Below are 22,044 nucleotides of genomic sequence, written 5' to 3'. Positions count from 1 at the left end.
AAAGGTTAATCAAGTCTGCTTAAATTTAAAACAACAACATAAAAGAGCTTATATTGAAATTTCAGAATATATGGAGTCAGTCCTGAGGTAACTAAAGTTAGATGCTGTTACAAAAGAACTCTCAAATGAATGAGTTTCAGTATTTATTCTCCCTCTCAATTTTCTGTTCTGGTGTTAGCAATCTTCAGTTGTAGGAAGTTTGTAGAATGAAGTAATACAGTATCAACTTACAACTCAAATGGCTTAGCATTGTTAAATTTGAATACAGCTCTTGCTCTTCTAAAGTGTGGGTCTCAGTAGACTATAACTGAGTTACAGTAGTTTTGATGCCTTTTTGCTGGTCTTAAAATCACGAGCCAGACACAGGTGATAAAAAGGGGTTACCTTTGTCAGGATGCTTAGGTGGCACAGCACGCTAGATGGAAAATGACTGAAGATGCACCCATAACTTAAAGCACATACAATTTTTATATGTGTAGCAAATTAGCATAACTGACAAGAACCTTCAATTAGAGATATAAGTGATGAAGTAATTCCCTCCCCCAGTTCAACCCTTTCTGAAATCCCCCTTAGATAGGAGCTAAACTTTGTTTATGAAAATGTGTCTTGGAGAGCTGGTTTCAACCTTGGCTTCCCAGAGAATTTAACCTTGGACCCCCAGCTTGGAGCCGCTGGGGAATTTATTTTGTCTTTCTGTCTTAACAGAGTAGGTAAAACGCTAGCTACGAATACTGTAATAGACTACAGAGCTACACATGTATATGTAAAGAATATAGAGAAGATATAAAAGCAAAAAGGCAAAAATCAATTCAGCATCAGTTTGGCATTTCATTATCTATCATTCGAGTAACCTGATTTAATTACCCCTAACCCTTCCACTGTAAAGAGTAAATGTGCTTAAATTAATACTCTGAGCTCTGTAGTGATGGCTGTGCAACAGTGGGTAAGCAGTTGGTTAAGACATTTATTCTGGATATTTTTTGTAAAATAAGAAGAAAACCATTAGAATCCTTCTTTAAAGAGGTTTTTTTACTTTATTTATTTTTACTTCAATAAATTTATTCTACCCTCTTGGTTCAGTTCTGTTTATTGTAATCAAGCTAAATGTTCTGCTTTGCATTCAGGTACCAGAGAAGGAAAGGAATATTTATCCATGAAACATCAGTAGTTGTATATGCTCAGTTACTCACTGGTAATAGATATCAACTAAACCAAAATGGAGAAGTTTATTTGGAGAAGCAGTGGTCTAAACAAGTTCTTCCTTTTGTGTACCAAACAGTTGTCAAGGTAAATATACAAGTTCAGTATCTTCTCTGAATTATATCAAACTCAGACTATGTTTTAAACTGTCTATTTAATACAAACTTTTTAATTATTCTGTTGGACCTGAATGATATTTAAGATTATCAATATTGTCTTTTTCATGTAGGATATCAAAGCCTTTGACTCTCGTTTTTCAAACATCAGAACTCTGGATGATTTGTTTCCTCCTGGAAGTACAGCCTTCATGCTGGGATCTCCTTACTACGGCTGCATGGGAGAAGTTAGTTCCAGTAATTTCATAATTTTTCCCTGCAGATTTTTTTTTTTTTTTTTTTTTGCAAACCTAAAATAATCTAAGATGTTGTGTGACAGTAGCAGCCATTTGCTGGCTAAAATTTTAAATCTAGGATTCCCTGGTGGTTTAGTCTGAGAAAGAGAGGGATCTTCTGTTTTCCCTGTCCTTGTTATTTATAAACTTGAATGCTGGATTATTTTGATTAGTTATTTGGGATAATACATAAATTTCCCATTTTTTGCTATTTTCAGTCATGAATTCCTTTGATTTAATACTGAATGATTGGCTCTATGAGGAAGCAATGTACAGGTCAAGGCAGGGTGATGAATCCCAAAGTATCTCTGTGCTTACTGCAGCAAAATTGTTGATAAAGTAGACCATGAGGTTTTTTATCCAAAGACTGCTGTTTTTAAATACCATTTCTACAGCATTTTTAATGTATTGTCTTTCTCTCCAAGGTTCACGATTCACATGATGTGATTCCAGAAGGTAGAATCCGGGTAGTTTTTAATATTCCGTGTGAACCCCAGCTTGATACTTTAATACAGAACCAGCATGTGAGTGCTTCTGCTTTTCTAGTAAAAGCTTAGACAATGTATGAAATAGATTTTGCAGTGGTAAATGTCTCTAAGGGATGTTTCCATATCATTCATTTGCCCTTTGTATAAAAATCCTTATCCTTTAGGCATTGCCAATATGTTTTGTTTGTTTGTTTTAAAGAAATATTCTGTGAAATACAATCCTGCATATATTTTGGCCAGCCGTCTTGGAGTAAGTGGATATCTTGTCTCCAGATTTACAGGGAGTATCTTTATTGGAAGAGGATCAAAGAAGAAGTAAGTTCTCTTTGTGAATTTTTACTGTAGGGACACTTCTAAATTCTGCTATAACTCTACAAAATTTTTGCTGTGCTTAAGTCCTGTTTTTATCAAGTGTACTCTATTTTGTGATGTGAAGCTTTCTTTGAAGTATATTTGCTGTAAACTAAGTTGATACGCATTGCTTTTTCTCTATCAGAAACATGTTTTAAATTTTTGTTTACTGGACAGGTCTGTTTACTTTCATATTGTAGCTAGACATAAAATTGACTTTCCTGGTTAGCTATTAGCAAAATTGAATTAGGAGTTTAAACTGACTTTGCCACACTGAGAATAAAAAAGTGGAATTGGGATCTAATTTCATTGTACTTACTACTGCTATATAAAGGGAGATTAATTGTACCTGTAGCTTCTCTTAAGAACTAGTTAAGACCCCTTAAAATCCATAAGGGAGGCAATCCATGTAGTCTTGTGAATGTAAAAATTGTGGTTCCTCTCTAAAAATATGGTCGATGCCTGAGCATCTTCTTGTGATCTAATGTGTACATTTGTTCCGGATGGATTGTTCAAGGACATCCTCCTGCAGCTTGGTAAATGCCAGGTTGATTGTGGTTGATTAGATCTCAATTAAGGAAGAAAGGTAAAATATAGCCTACCCTTCTTTGCAATGAAGTATAGGCACACAGGTGGACAGCTACCATAGCACTTCTGGCCTGTGACATTTACAGCTGACACAATGTTAACAAGTAAACAATACAATGAATTTAATTCTTCTATGGTTTAAGGCCGAGAATGTATGTTTACGAGGGGTTTTTTTTAATGTGTGTGCACATTCACACATATTATTGCAAGTTAATGAACTTTTTCTTATTTTCAGTCCTCATGGTGATCACAAAGCAAATGTGGGGCTAAACCTGAAGTTCAATAAGAAAAATGAAGAAGTTCCTGGCTATACTAAGAAAGTTGGAAACGAATGGATGTATTCTTCTGCTGTAGAACAACTACTTGCTGAGTATTTAGAAAGGTAAATTATTACATATGAGTTTCATCCAAATTACCCACCTTTGTATCAATTGTTGGAATTTGTCCTCTGGTCACAGATCTTCTAAGAACCGATGAGTTTGTTTCTTTACTTCCAGTGTTCTACTTTGGGATATTGTAAATTTGTTAACAGCTTGCCTATGAAAAATTAACAGTATGATGCTAAATTAAGTAAAAAATAACCCATCTGGGCTCCACAAATTTTGAAGCCCATCAGCCTTGATTTTGATGGGGCTTTTTTGTGGTCTATGCTGATGTGAAACTGAAGTTATCTTCCATATATTCGGGGGTTTTTAGGGTGCCTGAACTATTTAATTATGTAGCCAAGAACAGCCAGGAAGATATCTGCTATGAAGATGATATTTGGCCTGGAGAGGATGAGAATGGGTAAGCCATGGTCCTTATCTCTTTTCTGCAATAAGGAGAATAAAAACTGGCAATGGTGAAATTGGTAGTGATCGTGTAGTGGCTGCTGTGTAACTGAAACCTTGCTGTTCCTCGAGCAGCCTGATTGTTCAGTGATGGCTGAAAACATTATTTGAATGCTGTACTTTTCAGTCATGGAATCCAAGTTTCTGCCAGACTTCAACCTCAAAAAAACCCAGTATAAATGAGAAATATAATTTTTAGTGGCTACTTCATAATCCTTGCTTTTAAAATAACCTTCAGTAAGCATAGCTATGACTAGTCATAAAGACAATTTTTGAAAAAATAACCAATAATTGTGGCAATTGTATAAAATCACTTCAAATTTGAAAAAGAAGTCTTACAGAGTTGAAAGTACTTTGCACATTTTTAGTCTATGTTTATTCAGTTTCGTGGGAGAAAAATAGCAACCTTAGTTCCAGACACAGCATGGTAACATGAAACAGCTTTAGTTATTAGGCAATAAACCCAATTCACAGGCTTCAGTCAGTAAATCTGCAGGACACTTCACTCTGCGGGTCTGTTACCTGGTGATACACCAGTGTGGGACTCTTTGCTTAAAAGAATCTCTGAAACAAGATTTTAGGTTATGGTTTTGAAACAGTATTGTATAATTTAGACTTTTCTTAAATCATACAGAACTCTTAGATTCCACTACTTTATGAATATATACAATCATTTGGTCTGTATGGTAGTACTTGAGTGATTAAATTAGGGAATGTGGTAAAATGCCTGGTATATGCAGTTAAAAGCATTCATGTAATTTTTTATTCAGAGCTGAGAAAGTGCAAGAAATTGTTGCCTGGCTAAAGGCACATCCTGTGTCTGCTTTGTCTCGCTCATCTTGTGACTTGCAAATTTTGGATGCGGCCATTGTTGAGAAAATTGAAGAAGAAGTAGAGAAATGCAAGGTATGCAGCTTGGTATGTGAGCAGGGGTGAACCAAAAAGCAGCTGCTCATTATTTTTGAAGTTCTTGAATGTGAATAAGACAATTGAAGATTACTTGCCATTCCAAAGATAAAGGACGCAGAATATAATGTAAAATCTGGATTTGTAATGTGAATTATCCCAGAAATTCAGAAGAGCTCATTATTAATCTTTGTAAGAGATTCAGTCTTTCAGGAGTGATTTATCAGCAGTGGGACATACTCTGAGCTGTGCCTTTCCATGGTTTTGTAAAGGAACAGGTATCTGTATATGTTGAAAAATACTAAAGTGCTCTTTTTACATGCAATCCCGGCTGTTCTTCCCCTGCAGTTTCTCTTTGGTTAGCAGAAAATTAGAAAGTTATTTTCTGAAGGCCACAGATGAAAAAGGTGGCCTAGGAAATTACTTGAGTAAAAAGCTAAGGACAAAGCCATATGAAATAATGGGCTGATTTTTTGAAATAACTTGCAAGCACATCTTAATAAAATTGGTGTGAAATCTGGAATTAGACAACTATTGGCTTGGTAGGAAATCTACCATATTTTAAAAAGAGAGACTTACTCTCAAGACTTCATTAAAGCTGTATACCATTATCTAAAAGAAACTGAAGAATACTACATGATCTTTTCAGGAGTTTTGTTTTACCTGTTCCAGTGCTGGTTCCTACACTGGTTTGTAAAGACTTTCTGTTCCTTTCCTTTAGCAGAGAAAGAGCAACAAGAAGGTGCGAGTAACTGTGAAACCCCATTTGCTGTACAGAGTAAGTGATGGAAACAAGTTGGGTGGGGGTTAAGTTGTCCAGATCATATTTATTTTACCTAAGCTTATCAACTTTAGGAAAATGGAATTTTATGACGGTATTGATGAAAGGAAAGATTCTATTATGCCTTCTAGAACATAATTTTGAGAACAGTAGTCTGTCTCTACAAGGAGAGAGAATTTCTTCTAACTGCAGAACTCTGTCATGTAGGACACTGATTTTCAGGTTTTTTCTACTTTCTGTCCTTTATGCTTCTACAGTTCTTATTGTCTCTATAATGAAGGCAAAATAAAACATGTTCCTGCTGTCTATTTGCCCTGCTTTACTTTTTATTCAGTTCTTGACATAGGACCAACTGCTTATCTTGCCCATGTTACTGATATAGTCAGATTGCACTCGGTGTTTTGGCTCTGTCTGAATTGATCCTCTTGATCAACTAGTGCACAACACTTGTTTTTCAGGCAGTAGCAGTGAGTGAGAGTTGCAAGGGGGGAAAAAAAGAAAGTTTGCTTTGAATCTGGAGAGGGAAGGTTTTTAGTTTTTGGGGGAGGATTTTTCTATGGTTTTGCTTTATAGTGTATCTCAGATATTGTTGTAAATGGATTTTTATTGTAATCCTTATTCTTTTGCATACATTAACACAGTCTTTTGGTTATTGTTAGCCATTAGAACAGCAGAAGGGGGTTGTTCCAGATCGAGATGCAGAGTACAGGCTGTTTGACCGTGTTGTCAATGTCAGAGAGAACTTTTCTGTTCCAGTTGGTCTACGAGGCACCATTATAGGAATTAAAGGAGGTAATATTTTCTTCATGATTACAGCTATATAGCAGCTCAGCTAGCAATGTGAAAGCAGGCTTTAGGGATAGCATTTTGTGTAATGGTTGTGAATGCACTCATTTCTCACTATGAAGCATATGCAACTTGAAGCTGTTAATGACATATTTACTGTTTCGAATTTCATGTGTTACACAGCTGTTCTTTGAATAAGAAATTACTTACTCTATGTTCCTTCCTATATGAATTAGAAATTATTCTTTGTTTCTTCTTAATATGAAGAAGGCAGAGCAGAACAGGAACAAAATGAAGTTATGGGAAAATATGGGCAAAGTTAAGTGAAGTAGGCATAAAACCGAGTCTTAATACTTACATTGAACATAAAACTTTATCAAATATGATTTGTCTTAAATTGTTTTATTTTGAATTTGTCTTTTTATTCTGTGATCTTCCATTTCCATTAATTGGCATGGATTTATACCTTCTTTGACAAGAAAATCAACCATAAATCTATTTCAAGTAAATAAAAGGATTTATCAAGTCCCACAGAGTGTAGCAGTTTGAGATCTAGTATTACAAGTGGTTTTCTTACCTGCCATTTCAGTAGTTGCTTTCTCATTCAGTTTGCATCTAATAGAATCTTGAATAGACAAGACTTGGGTGCAGTTTTTTTAAAGAAATATTATTTTCTCCATAATTATTATATACTAATATAATTCTAAAGGTGTATTAGTCTGTCATTGTGCAAGAAGTTAATATTAAAGCTTTTAGTTTCTGACTGCCTGAATGTAAAAGTGGCTTGCATCTCCTTTCTGACAGTTTCTGACCACTGTGACATACTGCTATAAACTGCAGTTCTATTAATGCACATTGGTAAGGTGTTATGCATGGTACATTTCTGTTGAAACTATATCTTAAAGAGCAGACATATGTGAGACCTTGAGAAGCATTTCCAAATTCCTGTTAATGAAATTACTCAGAAATTAGTTGGGGGATTGTTGTTCATTTACATTCTTTATTGCATAACTAGTATAGATATTTACATAATATAGATGGAAGTAACTAATGTAACCTATATAGGATGACATTTTACTTTGTTTTCTATAGCTGCTAGAGAAACAGATGTCCTCTTTGAAGTTTTGTTTGATGAAGAATTTCTTGGAGGCCTCACTATAAGGTTTGTGTGGGGGAGTTCAGAGTCATTTCCTTCTATTGGTATAAATGGCATGAAATTGCTGACTTTGGTTTGGTTGGATATGTTTAATGCCTCTTCTTCAAACTTTGTTTCTTGGCAGTGTTGGTCAGTTTTAATTTCTTTTGTGTTTCCTTATTCTCTTTGAGTAGTGATAATTTCTATGAAGCATATATATTGTGGAAATGCTCTTTAGGCTTTTTTTGGTGTATAACTTCTGACTTGTAGAAAGCAAATACGAACCAGCAGAATAATGCACTAGATCCAGATGTCTAAATAAATATGTAGAAAATAGGTTCTTATCAGTATGTATTCAACATGTAGATTAAAAACTAGCCAGAAGGCATCTGTTCCTCTGAAGGAGGGACTCTGAACTATCTATAGTGATACTTAAGCACTAAATTCCAACCACCATTAAAAACCTGAACTGTTCTTCAGGAGGTGGAGGTGCTTTTGTTTTTAAAGTGTGAGAACTCTTCTGTATTTAAATAAACAGCTAAACCTGTAAGTGCTCAAATACACCCAGCAGGCTTCATTTTACTGTTCTTATCTAAATAAAGGTTTTAATGATGGAAGTTAGAGGAGATTCTTACCTACTACCTGCATTTAGCAATCATTGCACAAAGATAGCCCTTGCATGTCCTGTAACACAGATAATACTCACTGTTCAGAAATGCTGCTTAACTTCAATTTGTAATTCTGCTGCTGAACCTGAAACTTCAGTTTTCATTTCTGAAAAATAAAAGAATGTTGTTTTCTGGTTCTTTTACAGAAATATTTACTACAGAACTGTGCTATAACAATTCACTCATCTTAAACATTTCTTTAAGCTCAGCTCTGAAAGGTACATTATAAACTGAGAGTAGTGGTAATTACTGTTTGACAGCCAGAGGGCAAAGGGGAGCCATGGATTTCAGGTTGTCTGCAATGCTACTAGATTTCAATACTGGATAGTTTACAGCCTCTATTGTCCAAACGTGAGTTATTATCTTTTGGCAACAATTAAACTGCATGAAACAACTATGGAATTCACTTTTCTTAAGGTGCTCGCCTGCCAGAGGTTATCGCCTGCCCTCAAGTGCCTTAATTAACCTGTCTCATGGTAGTCGGTCAGAAATGGGAAATCAAAAGCTGATGGCCATAGTTAAACCTCAGCCAGCACTGAATAACTACAACTCATATGCATCTGATCTGTCATCTGTATGCTCACAAAAAGTGCATCTGGGAGGCCTCAACCATTCTCCTCGCTCCCTTTTTGTTCCTACTCAAGTAAGACTTTCCTTGCATTTGTACAAAAATGTTTTTCCCTAGAATCTGAAGTATTGACATGGTTATCTTCATTGGTCCAAAGAAAATTTAGTTTTTATGTCAATATATTAGAAATAGAATAATTCTTATGTTGGAGAAATGAATTAATCTAATAATGAAAAGGATTAAAATTTCCTTATTGACAGTTGTTTTGCTCTGTGTAACTCCAGTTGCTTTTCTGGGAGACAGATACTTAGTTTGGAGCAGTGACACCATATTTGGTGTCAACAAATAAGTGTGTTTGGGCAGAGATGCAACTATTTCCTTAAAGCTTTGATCCAATTAATGCTTCCTGTAGGCTGTTTGTCCATGCTTAGAAGGGAAAGACATGATTTCTCTCTCAGTTTTGCTGCTTGGTTATGATTTAAACTACAATAAAGGAGGAAAAATTACAGGTGAATTCAGGTTCTTGGTGGTTTAATGACGCTTGATTTTTTTTAAAGAGAATTCTTTAAAGCAAGTTACCTTAATTGGTAACTTCATGTTCCTATAAGTGTGTTTGAAAACAGTTGTCTCATGTTTTTCAAGTCTATACAAGAAAAACTGCTTTCCAAAAGAAAATGTAAGACAATGAAACATTTCTGATTTTTTTTTTCTCTCAATGATTTAGCAACTGAATGGAAGACAGCATTACAATCTCAGGGCTGAAAATCAGGGCAACTCTAACTCACCCCAGAAAGGATCATTTCTGAGTGGCAATCAGAAAAATAAAGTGAGTGTTCGGATTCATTTAGTATTGGACCCAAATGTCTCTGTTTTGGCCCTCTGTTCAGGGTGGCTGTCATTTTCTTATGATTAATAAATTGCTTTGTTTTAGTACATCAGGTGTTTTAGTTCAGATACAGATTGGAGCAGAACTGCTCTCAGTTCTTGAATGAATATAATATCCTGTGTTATACTTGTTTAGATATTAGATTTTTAAGGGGTATTTTGCATAGCTGGGCTTCAGTTCTGCAGTAGCATACCTGTAATGTAATGAAGTACTTAAGTCTTATTGGTAAGGCCTTACAAAATAAATCATTGATAATGAAATCTAAGAATACTCCCAGTATGAAAGCATGATTTTGAAACCATTTTGAACTGTTATCTGAGTTTCATTATACTTAATCATCTTTCCTGTACTCGTAACTTCAGTTAATAACACAACAAAGCCACTTGCAAAACAAACGAAGCTCATTTAAGTTTAGTAGTGATTCTTGGTAAAAATTGTAAATGCAGTCTACTGCAACAGCTTGTTTTGTAATTTATTACCTGCAACTTGTACTAGTGTTACTGTGAAAATATCTGTCATCTCCTCAGATGACTGTTAAACTTGAACCTTACAATTTCCAGAATGTCTTGGTATATACTTAGCTGTTCAAAAGTTGAATTTATCGCTGCTCAGTTTGTTGGGGGTCTTGTTTTTTATTTTGTCAGGCACAGAGTAAGCAAGATGATGAATTCTGCAGCATATGGCAGTCATTGCAGAGTTCTGGGAAGTCTCATCACATTCAACAAAACATCCACGAGAAGGTTTGTATAGAAACATTAAACAGATCCCTGCCTTCGAAATATGAAGGTACTTAATTTCATACATCAGTTCATTGTATCAGAAAACTTCATGTTACCAATAAATCCTCTAGATGAAAGTGGTGTTACATGCTGTATGCATAGCTCTGGAAAGGGGTAATCATAGGGCGCTACTATGTAAATAATAGATACTCAGTTTTCTGGTTAAGCTTTGATGTTTGAAACCCTAGGGTGCAGTTCTACCTCAGGAAATCAAGCTGGGAACTGGCCATCAGTTTTATAAGCCAGGCTTCAATGACGGCAGCTTTAAATGTCAGCAAAGAAAACAGGAGCCTTATAAAAAATGTAAGTACTATAATTAGGAACTTTGTTTAGAAGAACTACTTGCTTTATCTGACCTTCAATGAAATGTCTGATGAGCTTTTTGTAGTTATCGACAGGAAATAATTTATTATATTTTTATCAACACTACATTGCACTGTTTACTGTCAAATAATGGCCCTGATGTGCATATTGGATTGTTCCACCCTTAATCCTGAACCTTTTAGGCAAGTTGTTCTGTGTTCTGTTGACTTGCCACCCATCTAATATAAAAACCAAATAAAAAAACCACATGTCTTTGAAAATCTGCTTGTGATCATATTTGTAGAACAGAAAATTAGATATATTATTGGATATACTTAATTTTATTTTATCCTAGAAGAAAAGCATACACCAAATGACCTATGAAGTAAGAATTAAGCATTTGATAAAACCTTTCAAATTAATGCAACTCTGTGTATTTGTATGGAGTTATTAATTTTTTTGAGTCTTGATTATTACAGTTTTTAAGAGCATTTCAAAAGAATGCATTCTTTTGTAGTTAAAGAAGATTCCAAAGTTACAAGAGGTGAAAGTCAACCACATAATAAAATGTCAAACCAGCAGGTAATTTTGTCTGTACTGAGTAAATCCATTCTTTCATTTTACTCTGATGTGATTTATAATTTTACCGATTTGTCTTTAACTGGCCTCTTAGTTGATTCTTTTAATAGGTGAACTTTAAACTTTATTTTGGAGATTTTTTTTTTTCATTGGAGGTTTATAGACAGAATATGAGCGAGAGTGCGTAAAATGTATGATGATCCCAAACAACTTTCCTATTCCTCTTAGACTCTAAAAGCTATGCTGTAATGCAAAAACATAAATGCTAGGTGTTCAGTAAGCTGAAATCCTCTAAGAATATTAGCTTGTGAAAGCTCTTTGCAGATGCATTTCTAATATGATTGTGTTAAAACGAGTAATAAGAGCATTCAATAATAATTGCTGCAATTTCTTTAAGAACTTTGCAGGTGTGAATAAGTACAATGTCAAACTTTTGAAGAGGAATGAAAGTCCCAACATGCCTGTAATTCAGAAGGCTGCAGTTGATGGTCCCTGCACAGGTGGAAAGGTAGGATCTAGAGAGCTGACTTTGTTGTACTCTTTGAGTAACTTAGTTTCCAGTCCAGTTCAATTGCTCCTGGTTACTTGTGTGCAAATTCATGTTTAAAAAGGACGACAAACCTGTGTGACTTTGGTTGTTCTTTAAATCAATTCTCTCTTGGTCAATACTTGCATATTTTAATATGTAGAACTTGATGCAATCTCTGGGTATGTGTTCACACTCTGAACAGACGTGACTGTGACCTGCCCAAGCTGAGAGAAAAAAATCTGAATGAGAATAAAATTAACCTCAAATTCATATACCCTTCCTCTTGCATCTGCTTGTAAATACACTAAGTTGATGTACCTCTTTTCTTCTTTAATTTAAGAAGGACAATGAACTGGAAAGTCTTCTAGCTTCTTTGAAAATTTCCAAAGAAAATGAAGTGCAGACTTATTCCAAGGAAGCGAGAGCTACAAATGAGGAACATCTGTCACCACAGTCATTTGCTATGGTCTGTATGCTGCAGGAATCATTACATTGCAGTTTAGCATCTGCTATCTTAGCATCAATGTTTCTATTTAAAGAAACTCTGTGAAACCTCATACTGCTTTCTAAAAAATATTAATGAGTTTTTAATTAGCTATTATCAAAGAAAATCAGCAAACACATTTGTTTATGCTAAGATGCTGTTACCTTTGCTTGATAAAATATAACTGATAGGAAAATAAAAATTCAGATTCTGTTACCAGTTATGATAATCAGTGTTAAGAAGGTCATGTTATCTGAATGCCAGCATGTTCCTGAGTGGTTTATTTTATTTTTAAAGAAAGGAACACAGATGCTCAAAGAGATTTTGAAGATAGATGGCTCAGATCTGCAAACAAGGAATGAAGTGAAATCACAAATTAATGATGTTCCTGCTCCCTCTAGTAGACAGGATTGCCATGGAGCTGCTGTGCAATACAGACCAACAAAAAAAATGGGTATGTTTAACCATCAGCTCATAATTCAGCTTCACCTTGTAGTGACATTTTAGAACACAGTTTCAGCAGAGTACTGTTTATCAAAATACAGTAATAAAATTTCCATCTTTTTTCAGTTCTACTTCTATACTTGGATCTAAAACTCTCTTCAGACATAGTCTCCTGGGTTTTTTTAAAAAAATATGAAAATACAAGAAAAAAAGTCAAATAAGCTTTTTTTTCTTTTTTTTTTTTTTTTTTTGCTAATAACCAAGTTGCCATTATTTTAGTGCAGGAAATACTTGTGATACAGCTGCTGTTTTTTTTCCCTTTTGTCAGCTGCTTATATGAACAAGCATAGCCCTGGAGGCCCCCAGAACACACCAGCAATAGAAACTGGAGGTCACCCTTTCGTTTGTCCACAGCCTGCACTGTCTACTGTTTCTGAACTTTCTCGTATTTGTTCTCTTCTTGGAATGTCACAACCAGATTTCTCTTTCCTGAAAACACCACAGGTAAAGTTTTTTCTGAAAAAGTACAAGCTCTCAGCTCAGTATCAACTGTTACATATTAAATATTTGGACTGACCACTGAAATCTATCTGAAAATAAACCTTAGCTCCCTTTGTTGCCTTCTTTTAAAACAAACAAACAAATGTCTTTTTCTGTCTCACAGTTTGTTAGCAACACAAATTCCCTCAAAAATCTTTTCTCTCTTTTTTCTAGACCATGACAGTTTGCCACATAAAGCTGTCAAATGGTTTATTGGTTCACGGACCACAGTGTCATTCCGAAGCTGAAGCGAAGGAGAAAGCCGCGCTCTTTGCTTTACAGCACTTGGTGAGGATGTAAAAAATCTTTTCAAATCTTTGTCTCTGTTGCACTGCATCTGTTGGTAAACTTCTGTTTCCTTCTTCATAGAGTTCTGTAGGAGTAAGCTTTGCTTCACCTGCACCTCCGCCTCCACCAGTGTTTCCAAATTATCAACCGCTAGGAGTTCCTGTACCACCTGGATCAATTCCTCCAGTATTTGCACAGCCCCCAGGTAGGTGTTTGATTAGTACACATTTCAAATAATATCATGATATCCTCTAATTGTGGTGGTTCTTTATATGAAAATGAATGCCTTCCAGAAAGCCCCATTTTTTAGTCTTCATGTATGTACTTGTATGTCTAAACAGTTTTGAGAACAGTACGTGATCCTCTTCTCAACAATGTGCAGATTAATTTAGTATAAAGAATCATCTCTATTAATTATTTGTTTTCCTCAAGAATGTATTTATCCATTCAGTCTTAGGTGCTTTTTCCATTTTATTTCCTTCAAAATAACAGTAGTCATTTCAAAGCAAATAGTCCCAGTCCAGAATTCGTAAGAAATAGCTTCCTTGATGTTTTACATAGATTTTCCCCCCATCCCATATAGTTAATGTTTCTCCATGCATAGTGTTTTTATTTGTCTATAACCAACTTTCACTGAAGTGAAAGCTACATCACAGTCCTCTTGTACTCTGCCAAACGTGAGCATGGTAAGTAACCCCCCAAAAACTGGTAAAAGTCCTGGTGATATTTCTGGCTCCTGGCTGTTTTGTATTCTACTGCAGTTCACATTCACAGCTAGGAATTAATGAGTCAGCACCATTGTAGCATCCTAGAAACCCATACAGCAGATGGTACATGTCTTTTTCCATGGGGTTGCTCTGTTGTTGCTGTGTTCCAAAACAACGACCTAAACTTGCAGCCTTCTGCTAATACAGTTGGCTGAGCTGAGAATGCAGAGATCCCAAATTATGTGCACTCTGGAATGCAGATACCATGACTTTAGTGCTCTTAGTTGTGTTGTCATCTAGGTGTGGTTCTGTTTGTTTGGGGGGTTTTGATAATAAATAAATACTTAGCTATTTTGAAGTAAACATGAAGCATATGAGGCTTTACTGGAAAGATAAACAACATGCAGACAGATGTATTTGGAGTAGTCCTGGGCTCTTGGGGAGTTCATATCCTTTTTTTGAGGAAAGTGAGCTAAAAGTTTCTTCTTTTCGTAGCTAATATGATGCCTCCATCATCTCACATGTTTGGTCCGGTGTCCTGGGGGACTCCAGTGCCTAAGCATTATTATCCTGGCTCCTATCCAGGAAATGTGTCTCTTGCAGGGACTATACCAGTTGGTTCTCACAATCAGTTTATACCTCTGCAGGTAAGAGCAGCAGGTTTGTGTTAATATTGTTTCTTGTAAAAAATGTACCTACAAGATGAATGCAACAACATCCCCATTGTGAAGTACTATTTAGCATTAGAAAATTATTGTTAAAATATGTATGCATGTTTTCTGAAAGTGGACTATTTTCAGTTTTTTGAGAATGCATTCTGTTAAATAATATTTATTTAATTTAAAGGTAACTAAAAAAAGGGCTGCTAGCAAGAAAAACTTTGAACTCAAGGAGTTTCAGAGTTCCCCTCAAGCTGCACCACTAAAGAATGAACAGCCAATGTCTTCTGACCACATTCAGCAAGATAGTTCTTCAGCCTCTTTAAAATCTCCTCAAGCTGCTCAATCCACTGTTTCATTTCAAGACAATGTGGCTACTCCAAGTGTTCCTCATAACAAATCAACACCAAACACATCCAGCAAGCGAAAGCCAAGAAAACTGGCTGTCAATTTTGGCGCACCAAAATCTTCAGAATAAATCTGGTAGCTAGGTGTATTTTATCTTTAACTCTTTCCCCACTGTTATGTTCTAGCATTTAAAAAAATCAGAAATCTTTATTAAAAAGACCAGCCACTTTAATATAGAAGGAAATACATTTTATTGCTATGATTTTCAGGTTGTCATTAAAACTATAAAAATTATGTTAAAACTTTATTTTATTTTGACTTAAATTAGCAAAAGCCAGGAAATACTGAGTTAGGGTTGCCATGCCATCCCTTGTGCCTAGGTGTTTAAACAGGGGCTTACAGATGATATTGGGTAAGCAGCAATAATAGTGGCAACCTTAACTCAGGTTTGATGTGCTTTTTGGGAGGGATATGGAGCAGTAATAAGTTGGGCATCTAACAGTGTTTAGCATGACATTTTGTACTCTAGCTTCTTTTTAAACAGTGTAATAAGACAGAAAGGAAAAATTATTGAAATGCAGCTTTTATATTAGCTCTCCCAGTCCTTCTGAGTTGAATCAGTGTAACTAAAAGCTGGCTACAAAGAAACTGCTAAGTCCACTCTAAGTACGAACTGCTGGGTATTGTACTAGAGGGCAACAGCTTTACAGCTTTCAGAACATAGGTGTTATTGTGTGTCTGGTGTTGGAGTGGCAAAAAGTGGTTGCTCTTGCACAGTCTGTTCCAGGAGATTAATTTATAGGATGTGTTGAATAAAAAAATTATATTTGCAAAATAGCGACCCCTTTGCTAAAGTACATTTGATTTTTTTTTATTTACCAATTTAATTGTTTTCCAATGATAAAATAACCAAGTTATCTACTACAGATGTGCATAGCCTCCTAAATGCTTGTGATATCCTGATTTTTTTCTAAACTATAAAAATGGCCAGAGTTTAAAGATGTCCCATTTTGCCGGATGGCTGTCAAACTTATGTTTACTTAGAGTACATTTCTTTCTTCCTCTAATAACCTGTGCCCTGAAACCTTCTCTGTAGTAGGTTATTTTTTGTTACTAGTGACTTTTAATATTTATTTTTTTAATTTTGTGAGAGAATTTCTGTGTTGCAAAATGAAATTATCAGAAAGTGTTGCTATTGGTTCGATAAGACTATTCACACAAAAAGCTGACTTGAATTTTTGGACAGAACTATGTGATTCTTAGCTCATATAGGAAAAAGAGAAGGCTCAATGGTCTTTGTACTGTTTTTAACTCACATGTACCATTCTTATGGACATTAATATAAAATCTTCGGTCTAAGAAGAAATTTGAAACCCTGTTGGTGCTGCATACTGACATTGACTAAATTTTATTTTTCTTCTTTATTCTAATCTGTTCTAGAAAAAAAAAATATTTTTCCTTTAAGGCCCAGGAACCAGAAATAAAGCATACCTGAGTGATGTATTTTGTTGCTTCTGAACAGGTTTCATTCTGAGTCTGCAAGTCTGTAGACTTTATTTCATTTGGTTTTTTGCCTCCATTTCTTAGTGTAGTATGAAGTTTCACATTATTACTGTGTTACAGGTTTTTTTATTTTCATTTCTCTGAAACAGCTTTTGGCTCAGCAGTATTTGTAGAATAGCAGCAAGCCCTATAAAAAGGATCACAGAGGTAAAAACAAGGTTAAGAAATTTTATTTTACTTAGTATCACAAAACTTGTGGAATAGTCTACATATAGTCTTAAATTACATTGATTTTGTTGTTCTCTTTATAGTCATCTAGTCTCAAGAGGTTCAAAGCCACATTCTGTGAAGGGAAAGTTGTATTTTTGGGGTTTTATTGTCATTAGCAACACAAGACTGACATGATGCTGCCATGCCAATATTTTAGAAGTCATTATGTGACATTGAGTTAGTACACCATATCTATCTGAATTATCTGATCATAAAGAGAAAATACCTGTTTGAAAATCACCATGACAGAGATGAGGCTATGTTAGACTATTGCATCACAGAATTTTGATGTGCCTGTATAGCAAATTTATGCAGATTTTTGAGAAACAAAGTTATGGAGGATGCTGTACTCATATATATCAGTGAACACAGCAATTTTTAAAAATTATTCTACTTCAGACTAAGATTTTTGCTCCCTCTTCAAGTGGAATTGCTATGTGTAGTATATATAGGTGGTTAAACACTTTATTCTTTAGCTGCTGCATATTGTATTTGTCCCTGATTTTTAGTTTATCTATTCTATGATACTGACTGCCTGGTGCCCAGTTAATTACAGTTTTACATGTCCTGATAGATGTGACATCTGCATTGATCTATGCCATGTCCCCTTTAATTTTTATATTTTAACAAGGTCATTATGTTTAACTCATACAGATATAAATTTAAGCATTTCTTTTTCTCATAGATATAAAGTATTTTGTAAGCACTGGAGTTTTTCATTAGATCTTATACAGAGCAGTATTTTACTAAAAATCCAAAAGGGAAGACTTTTATGTGCGCATTTTTGTAGTTTCTGATTTTTTTAAAATAACTTTTCATTGTTTATTTGCCAAGTGAAATGTTTTAAATTTGCATATGAATGGATACAGAATGTATTTTTTGTGCTGTTTAGTGTTAAGTGTGCATTTGCAGATTTTTAGCATGTAGTTGCACAAAGACTGTGCAAAGATATTTTGGAATATGAATATATGCTACACCGAAGGAAAAACATTCGTAAAACCTAAATGCTATCTAGAACTCTAATGCAATAGAGTAATTTTATAAACTGTGTCTGTGTCTGCTTGGATTAAATATTGAAACAAGAAACATTACCTATTTCCACTGTTTTATTTCCAAATACTACACGGGAACTTGTGTATGCTCCAATCCAGAAGTTTACAGTATAAATTAAATCTCATGAAGCTCAGTTTCTGTGATTCTCAGAAGTATCACCTGACCTTCTGACTGTTTCTTGATGGCTTACAACTTGTAACTGAGCTCAAAATACAAAGTTTTTTTTCAAAAGGCTGTTGGTCACCTTGCAATTAAAAGCATTTAACATGATACTGATCTTCCAAAATTTTTTTGGCCTTGTCACCAATTTAATTAAAAAAACCCAACCCTATAGAAAAGTCAGTAAGATTATTTTCCTATAATCCAATAAGATCAATCCTAGTGATTCTTAACAAGCTGATGGCTGAAAAGCAGAATATTATTTTCTTTCTTACACATTGTAGTGTGAAGTAGCTTGTTTAAAGCAACCAGCATAAAGAATGGAGTACACTCTTAGCATGAGCAGCTGCTGCAACTTTGTGTAACTGTGTATGCAACTTGGTGTTTCTGTATAGAACAAGTCTGGTTGGTGTATACACTCAGGTCATATTGCTCAACTTGAAGATACCAAGATAAAATCTTGCATTTCATAAACTGTCTTCAGATGATTAGTCAATGAACTAACTGTTGTTACCCTGCATAGCGAGTTCTGCCATCTCAATAGATAGCACTAAAGAATATTCAAGCAAATTAAATAAAGGGGTAACTTGAAAATAGATCAGTTAGTGCAGAGTAAATCTTGCATGGACACTCCCATTCAAAAACTACAGGACTTTTGTTCAATTTAATTCAGTTGATCTGAACTACTATATAGATAACCCCTGAGGGTGAGGAATCTCAAAGAAGAAATTGTTACTTACAGTAAGGATGTAGTTTTATTCTATTTGCAATGTGATCTCCTTGTATATTCCATAATCAGCCTTCCTTACTGCTTAGAGACAGTTATGTTCTTCTCTTTCTGTATCTGGAAAAGGGTACACAGTGACATCAAGGGCATAAGGGCAGTCTGAATACACACTCTTGGCCAAAAGAATTCATATTCAGGTGCATGAGGACCCATGAATATTGAGACTGTAACTGATAAATGTTTTGAAGAATCTAGGATCATGAGGTAAGTGGCTGTTCTTTATTAAAGAATCCATGGTTCCAACAACAGTTCCTTTTTGCTGTCAATTTTTGAGGGGGTGTTTACTCTTATTTTTCTATAATTTACAAATTTCCTGTTTCATTTCTGCTTTGAAAAGGAATGGTCACAATGCCATCCAGTGCAAACAGTAAACCTGATTCCTATTATTTGAAAGGACAGAAAAAGCATTTTTCATTAAAACTTTTTTCTCTGGTAAAACTTGGTCAGTAAACATCACTGCATTGGCAGTGCTTTATGAAAGTTGATAACCACACTTAGTCCTGCATTTTGTATAATTGCAATTTTTTCTAATGGCTAGGTCTTATTGAAACAATAATTTCATCCCTTTAGCCTCCATTCTTTGGTTCTAATTAAACCTCATTGATGGCCATTTTTCTGTCTTTTTAATATTTTTTTGTTAATTTCTAGATATTTTTTGTTAATTTCTAGACTTGAAATAAATGTTCTTTTAAAGAGCTGTTCAGCCCTGAATTTTCTAGGTGCACATGACCACTCATCATATGTATGTACACACACACATATATACAGGAGCTCAATCACTCATTTTCTTAAATTTGTTCATAGTTATGTCATTTTCTGTCCACACAATAATTCCTTAAGAGACATCCAGAGGATGATAGACATTACCTTGTTAATACACATTGTACTTCTCCAAATGTAGATGTTCCTTAGGCGAAGTAAAAAATAATGGTCAAATAATGAAACATTAACAGAGTAGGTACACCAGTTTTCACTTCACTTACTTTGGTAGATAAATTCTTGGCTTACAATTGATTGTCCTAAACTCCACCTCATTTCCTGTCAAAGTTTACTTGTGTTGCAGAGCTGGCAGAAAGGAAGGACTGCTTGTGCCTCAGGCACAGTGCAAAACCTCATGTGGGCACAGAGTGGATGTGCAATTCTCTAGTGAAAATCCTGGCTTAACCAGTCTCTTATTACTTGCTTCCTCTGGGTCATGCCAAACTGTGTTGCCACATTATGAACCTTATCAAGGAATTAATCTGATTGGCACTCTCCCCTGTGTTATTTTTCATAATAGTTCATCATGGAACCCCAAAAACAGCTGGGTTGGTACAGTTTGTAGTGCGAGGGTGGAATGGTTTAGCAAGAATGGAACTCCTTAAGAAACATCCCATGGCTGCCTAAAGCTCAGATTACCCTCAAATCTAACATGATTCATCAAGTGATGTAATTGTATGTGGTTCTGTCTGTTGACTTCGAGGAGAGTGGTAACTTCTGGCAGGAGTGCAGGAGGAACTGATGAGAAAGGGTTATACGGTAAATTATTGCAGCAACATTTGCGTTATGCAAACCATTTTGGTCTGTTTGTTAAGTTTTCAGGTCAGTCTTAATGAATGATGGATGTGGGCTGCACCAGCCAATGGAGCAAGAGAAATTAGTGAGCTCTTTCTTGTTCATGTGTAAACTGACTATGAGCCCCAGGTCAATGCTTTCATAATGTAAAAACTTGTAAAAAAGGTAGAGCTAAGTAAGGGGGTAAAATGGTAACTCACAGTTTGAGAAGGCAGTAGGTAGGGTAGATGTATCTTGACCAAAAAAACAGCTGAGGAAGAGAAGATAAATTTAAAAATCACATGCATTACAAGTTTTGGGTCTTGGTCTACAAGATTTCAGTGTCTGGAATCCTGTTAGCAGTGCCAGCGGCAAGTTTGATTCATACTGGAAGCCTTGGGTGAATGATGATGCTCCAATGTATCAGTCACACAATAGAAACAGCACCTGAGAATACCTTCATTAAAAAAAAAAAAATTTAACTATTCAAAATGCAGTTAATTTGGAAATTTTATTTAATAATCTGGTCCTAGAAAATGTCAAGACAGTGTCAAGATTATGGGTTTTTTTCTGAGAATTAGGTCTGCTGGGTCTGTAGCAGTTCCATCTCTCAAGGTCTCTTGCTTGGCATCATCTTCCGAAGTGTATTTCTTGCTTACTGAAACATGCTGACTGTGATGACATTGCTTAGAAATATTCAATATCAATCACTCATGGTAGGGGTTTTGCTGTCCCTGCTAGCAGTGTAGGATCTTCTTGACCGTAATGTTCTGCCAATTGATTGGTTTTACTTAATAACTCTTTCCTTTGCTACAGCATTGGACAAGTCCCTGGAGTGCCTCCACTCCTTCATTTGGTTTGATAGTCCAGTAAAAAATAAGACCAGCCACGCTTTCCACAGAGCAAAGAAACTGAGGATTTCAGCAGAGAAGATGCAGAAGTACAGACGCTGCTGCTGAGGTACTTGGTATGTGACCCCAGGTGTGCCAGCTCCCTGCCTCTGAGCAGTGAGGTGGCAGCCACATGCTCTCACTCAAACAGGAGGGCTCTGGGTGGTGATACAGGTTATGCAGGCTTGTTACCAGGAAAGTGTCCATACATTTTCACTTCAAATTTAATGTTTCTTGCATGTGCCAGGATGAACTTGGGGCTTTTATGCATATTGGCAATAAGATTTTTCTCTGAGGGTGACAGATGTTTTGAATAAACAGAGAGTGCCTGTGTGGGAATGACATTATTTATGACAAAACAATATAAACTAATGCCAGAGAAGTCACATATGGACATGCTATGCACATCTCAAAGCCCATTGCCTCCTTTATTTTATTGCATTACTTTTATGACATTACAAACAGAACAACAATATAAAATTTGTGTTTCATAAGCTTTTCATAAATTAAGCAATTTTAATATATGCTCTTGATAACTAAGATTACATATGCATTGAATCTCTGCAAGTTGGTTTGGGTTATCTTTTTCCACAAATTAAGTTCTTTCTTAA

At 35.4% G+C, this 22,044-nt stretch overlaps 1 protein-coding gene across 4 annotated transcripts in view; it reads left to right on the top strand.

Annotated features, from left to right (window-relative positions):
• Positions 1 to 22,044, top strand: part of XRN1 (5'-3' exoribonuclease 1) — a 42,938-nt gene that overhangs the window by 18,037 nt on the left and 2,857 nt on the right. Inside the window, exons 21-44 of one of the 4 annotated variants that reach the window (XR_004241970.1) lie at positions 1,125 to 1,287; positions 1,430 to 1,543; positions 2,017 to 2,115; positions 2,279 to 2,394; positions 3,254 to 3,400; positions 3,715 to 3,804; positions 4,619 to 4,754; positions 5,476 to 5,532; positions 6,195 to 6,327; positions 7,414 to 7,483; positions 8,542 to 8,767; positions 9,417 to 9,518; positions 10,223 to 10,318; positions 10,546 to 10,660; positions 11,178 to 11,242; positions 11,637 to 11,747; positions 12,109 to 12,234; positions 12,550 to 12,706; positions 13,025 to 13,200; positions 13,411 to 13,524; positions 13,606 to 13,729; positions 14,727 to 14,878; positions 19,077 to 19,214; positions 21,360 to 21,503. Coding sequence is in view for 3 of the 4 variants with exons in the window: in XM_032118859.1 (XP_031974750.1) it covers positions 1,125 to 1,287; positions 1,430 to 1,543; positions 2,017 to 2,115; positions 2,279 to 2,394; positions 3,254 to 3,400; positions 3,715 to 3,804; positions 4,619 to 4,754; positions 5,476 to 5,532; positions 6,195 to 6,327; positions 7,414 to 7,483; positions 8,542 to 8,767; positions 9,417 to 9,518; positions 10,223 to 10,318; positions 10,546 to 10,660; positions 11,178 to 11,242; positions 11,637 to 11,747; positions 12,109 to 12,234; positions 12,550 to 12,706; positions 13,025 to 13,200; positions 13,411 to 13,524; positions 13,606 to 13,729; positions 14,727 to 14,878; positions 15,078 to 15,368 (2,980 nt within the window). In the remaining variant the exon portion in view is untranslated. Of the gene's footprint in view, positions 1 to 1,124; positions 1,288 to 1,429; positions 1,544 to 2,016; positions 2,116 to 2,278; positions 2,395 to 3,253; positions 3,401 to 3,714; positions 3,805 to 4,618; positions 4,755 to 5,475; positions 5,533 to 6,194; positions 6,328 to 7,413; positions 7,484 to 8,541; positions 8,768 to 9,416; positions 9,519 to 10,222; positions 10,319 to 10,545; positions 10,661 to 11,177; positions 11,243 to 11,636; positions 11,748 to 12,108; positions 12,235 to 12,549; positions 12,707 to 13,024; positions 13,201 to 13,410; positions 13,525 to 13,605; positions 13,730 to 14,726; positions 14,879 to 15,077; positions 18,103 to 19,076; positions 19,921 to 21,359; positions 21,504 to 22,044 lie in introns of those variants that run through there. The other 3 variants (XM_032118861.1, XM_032118860.1, XM_032118859.1) reach the window with 3 other exon arrangements.

This window comes from Corvus moneduloides, chromosome 10, assembly GCF_009650955.1.
Source record: "Corvus moneduloides isolate bCorMon1 chromosome 10, bCorMon1.pri, whole genome shotgun sequence".
Classification (NCBI taxonomy): Eukaryota; Metazoa; Chordata; class Aves; order Passeriformes; family Corvidae; genus Corvus; species Corvus moneduloides.
The sequence above is the reverse complement of the archived record's forward strand: the minus strand, read 5'-3'. Positions and strand labels throughout refer to the sequence as shown.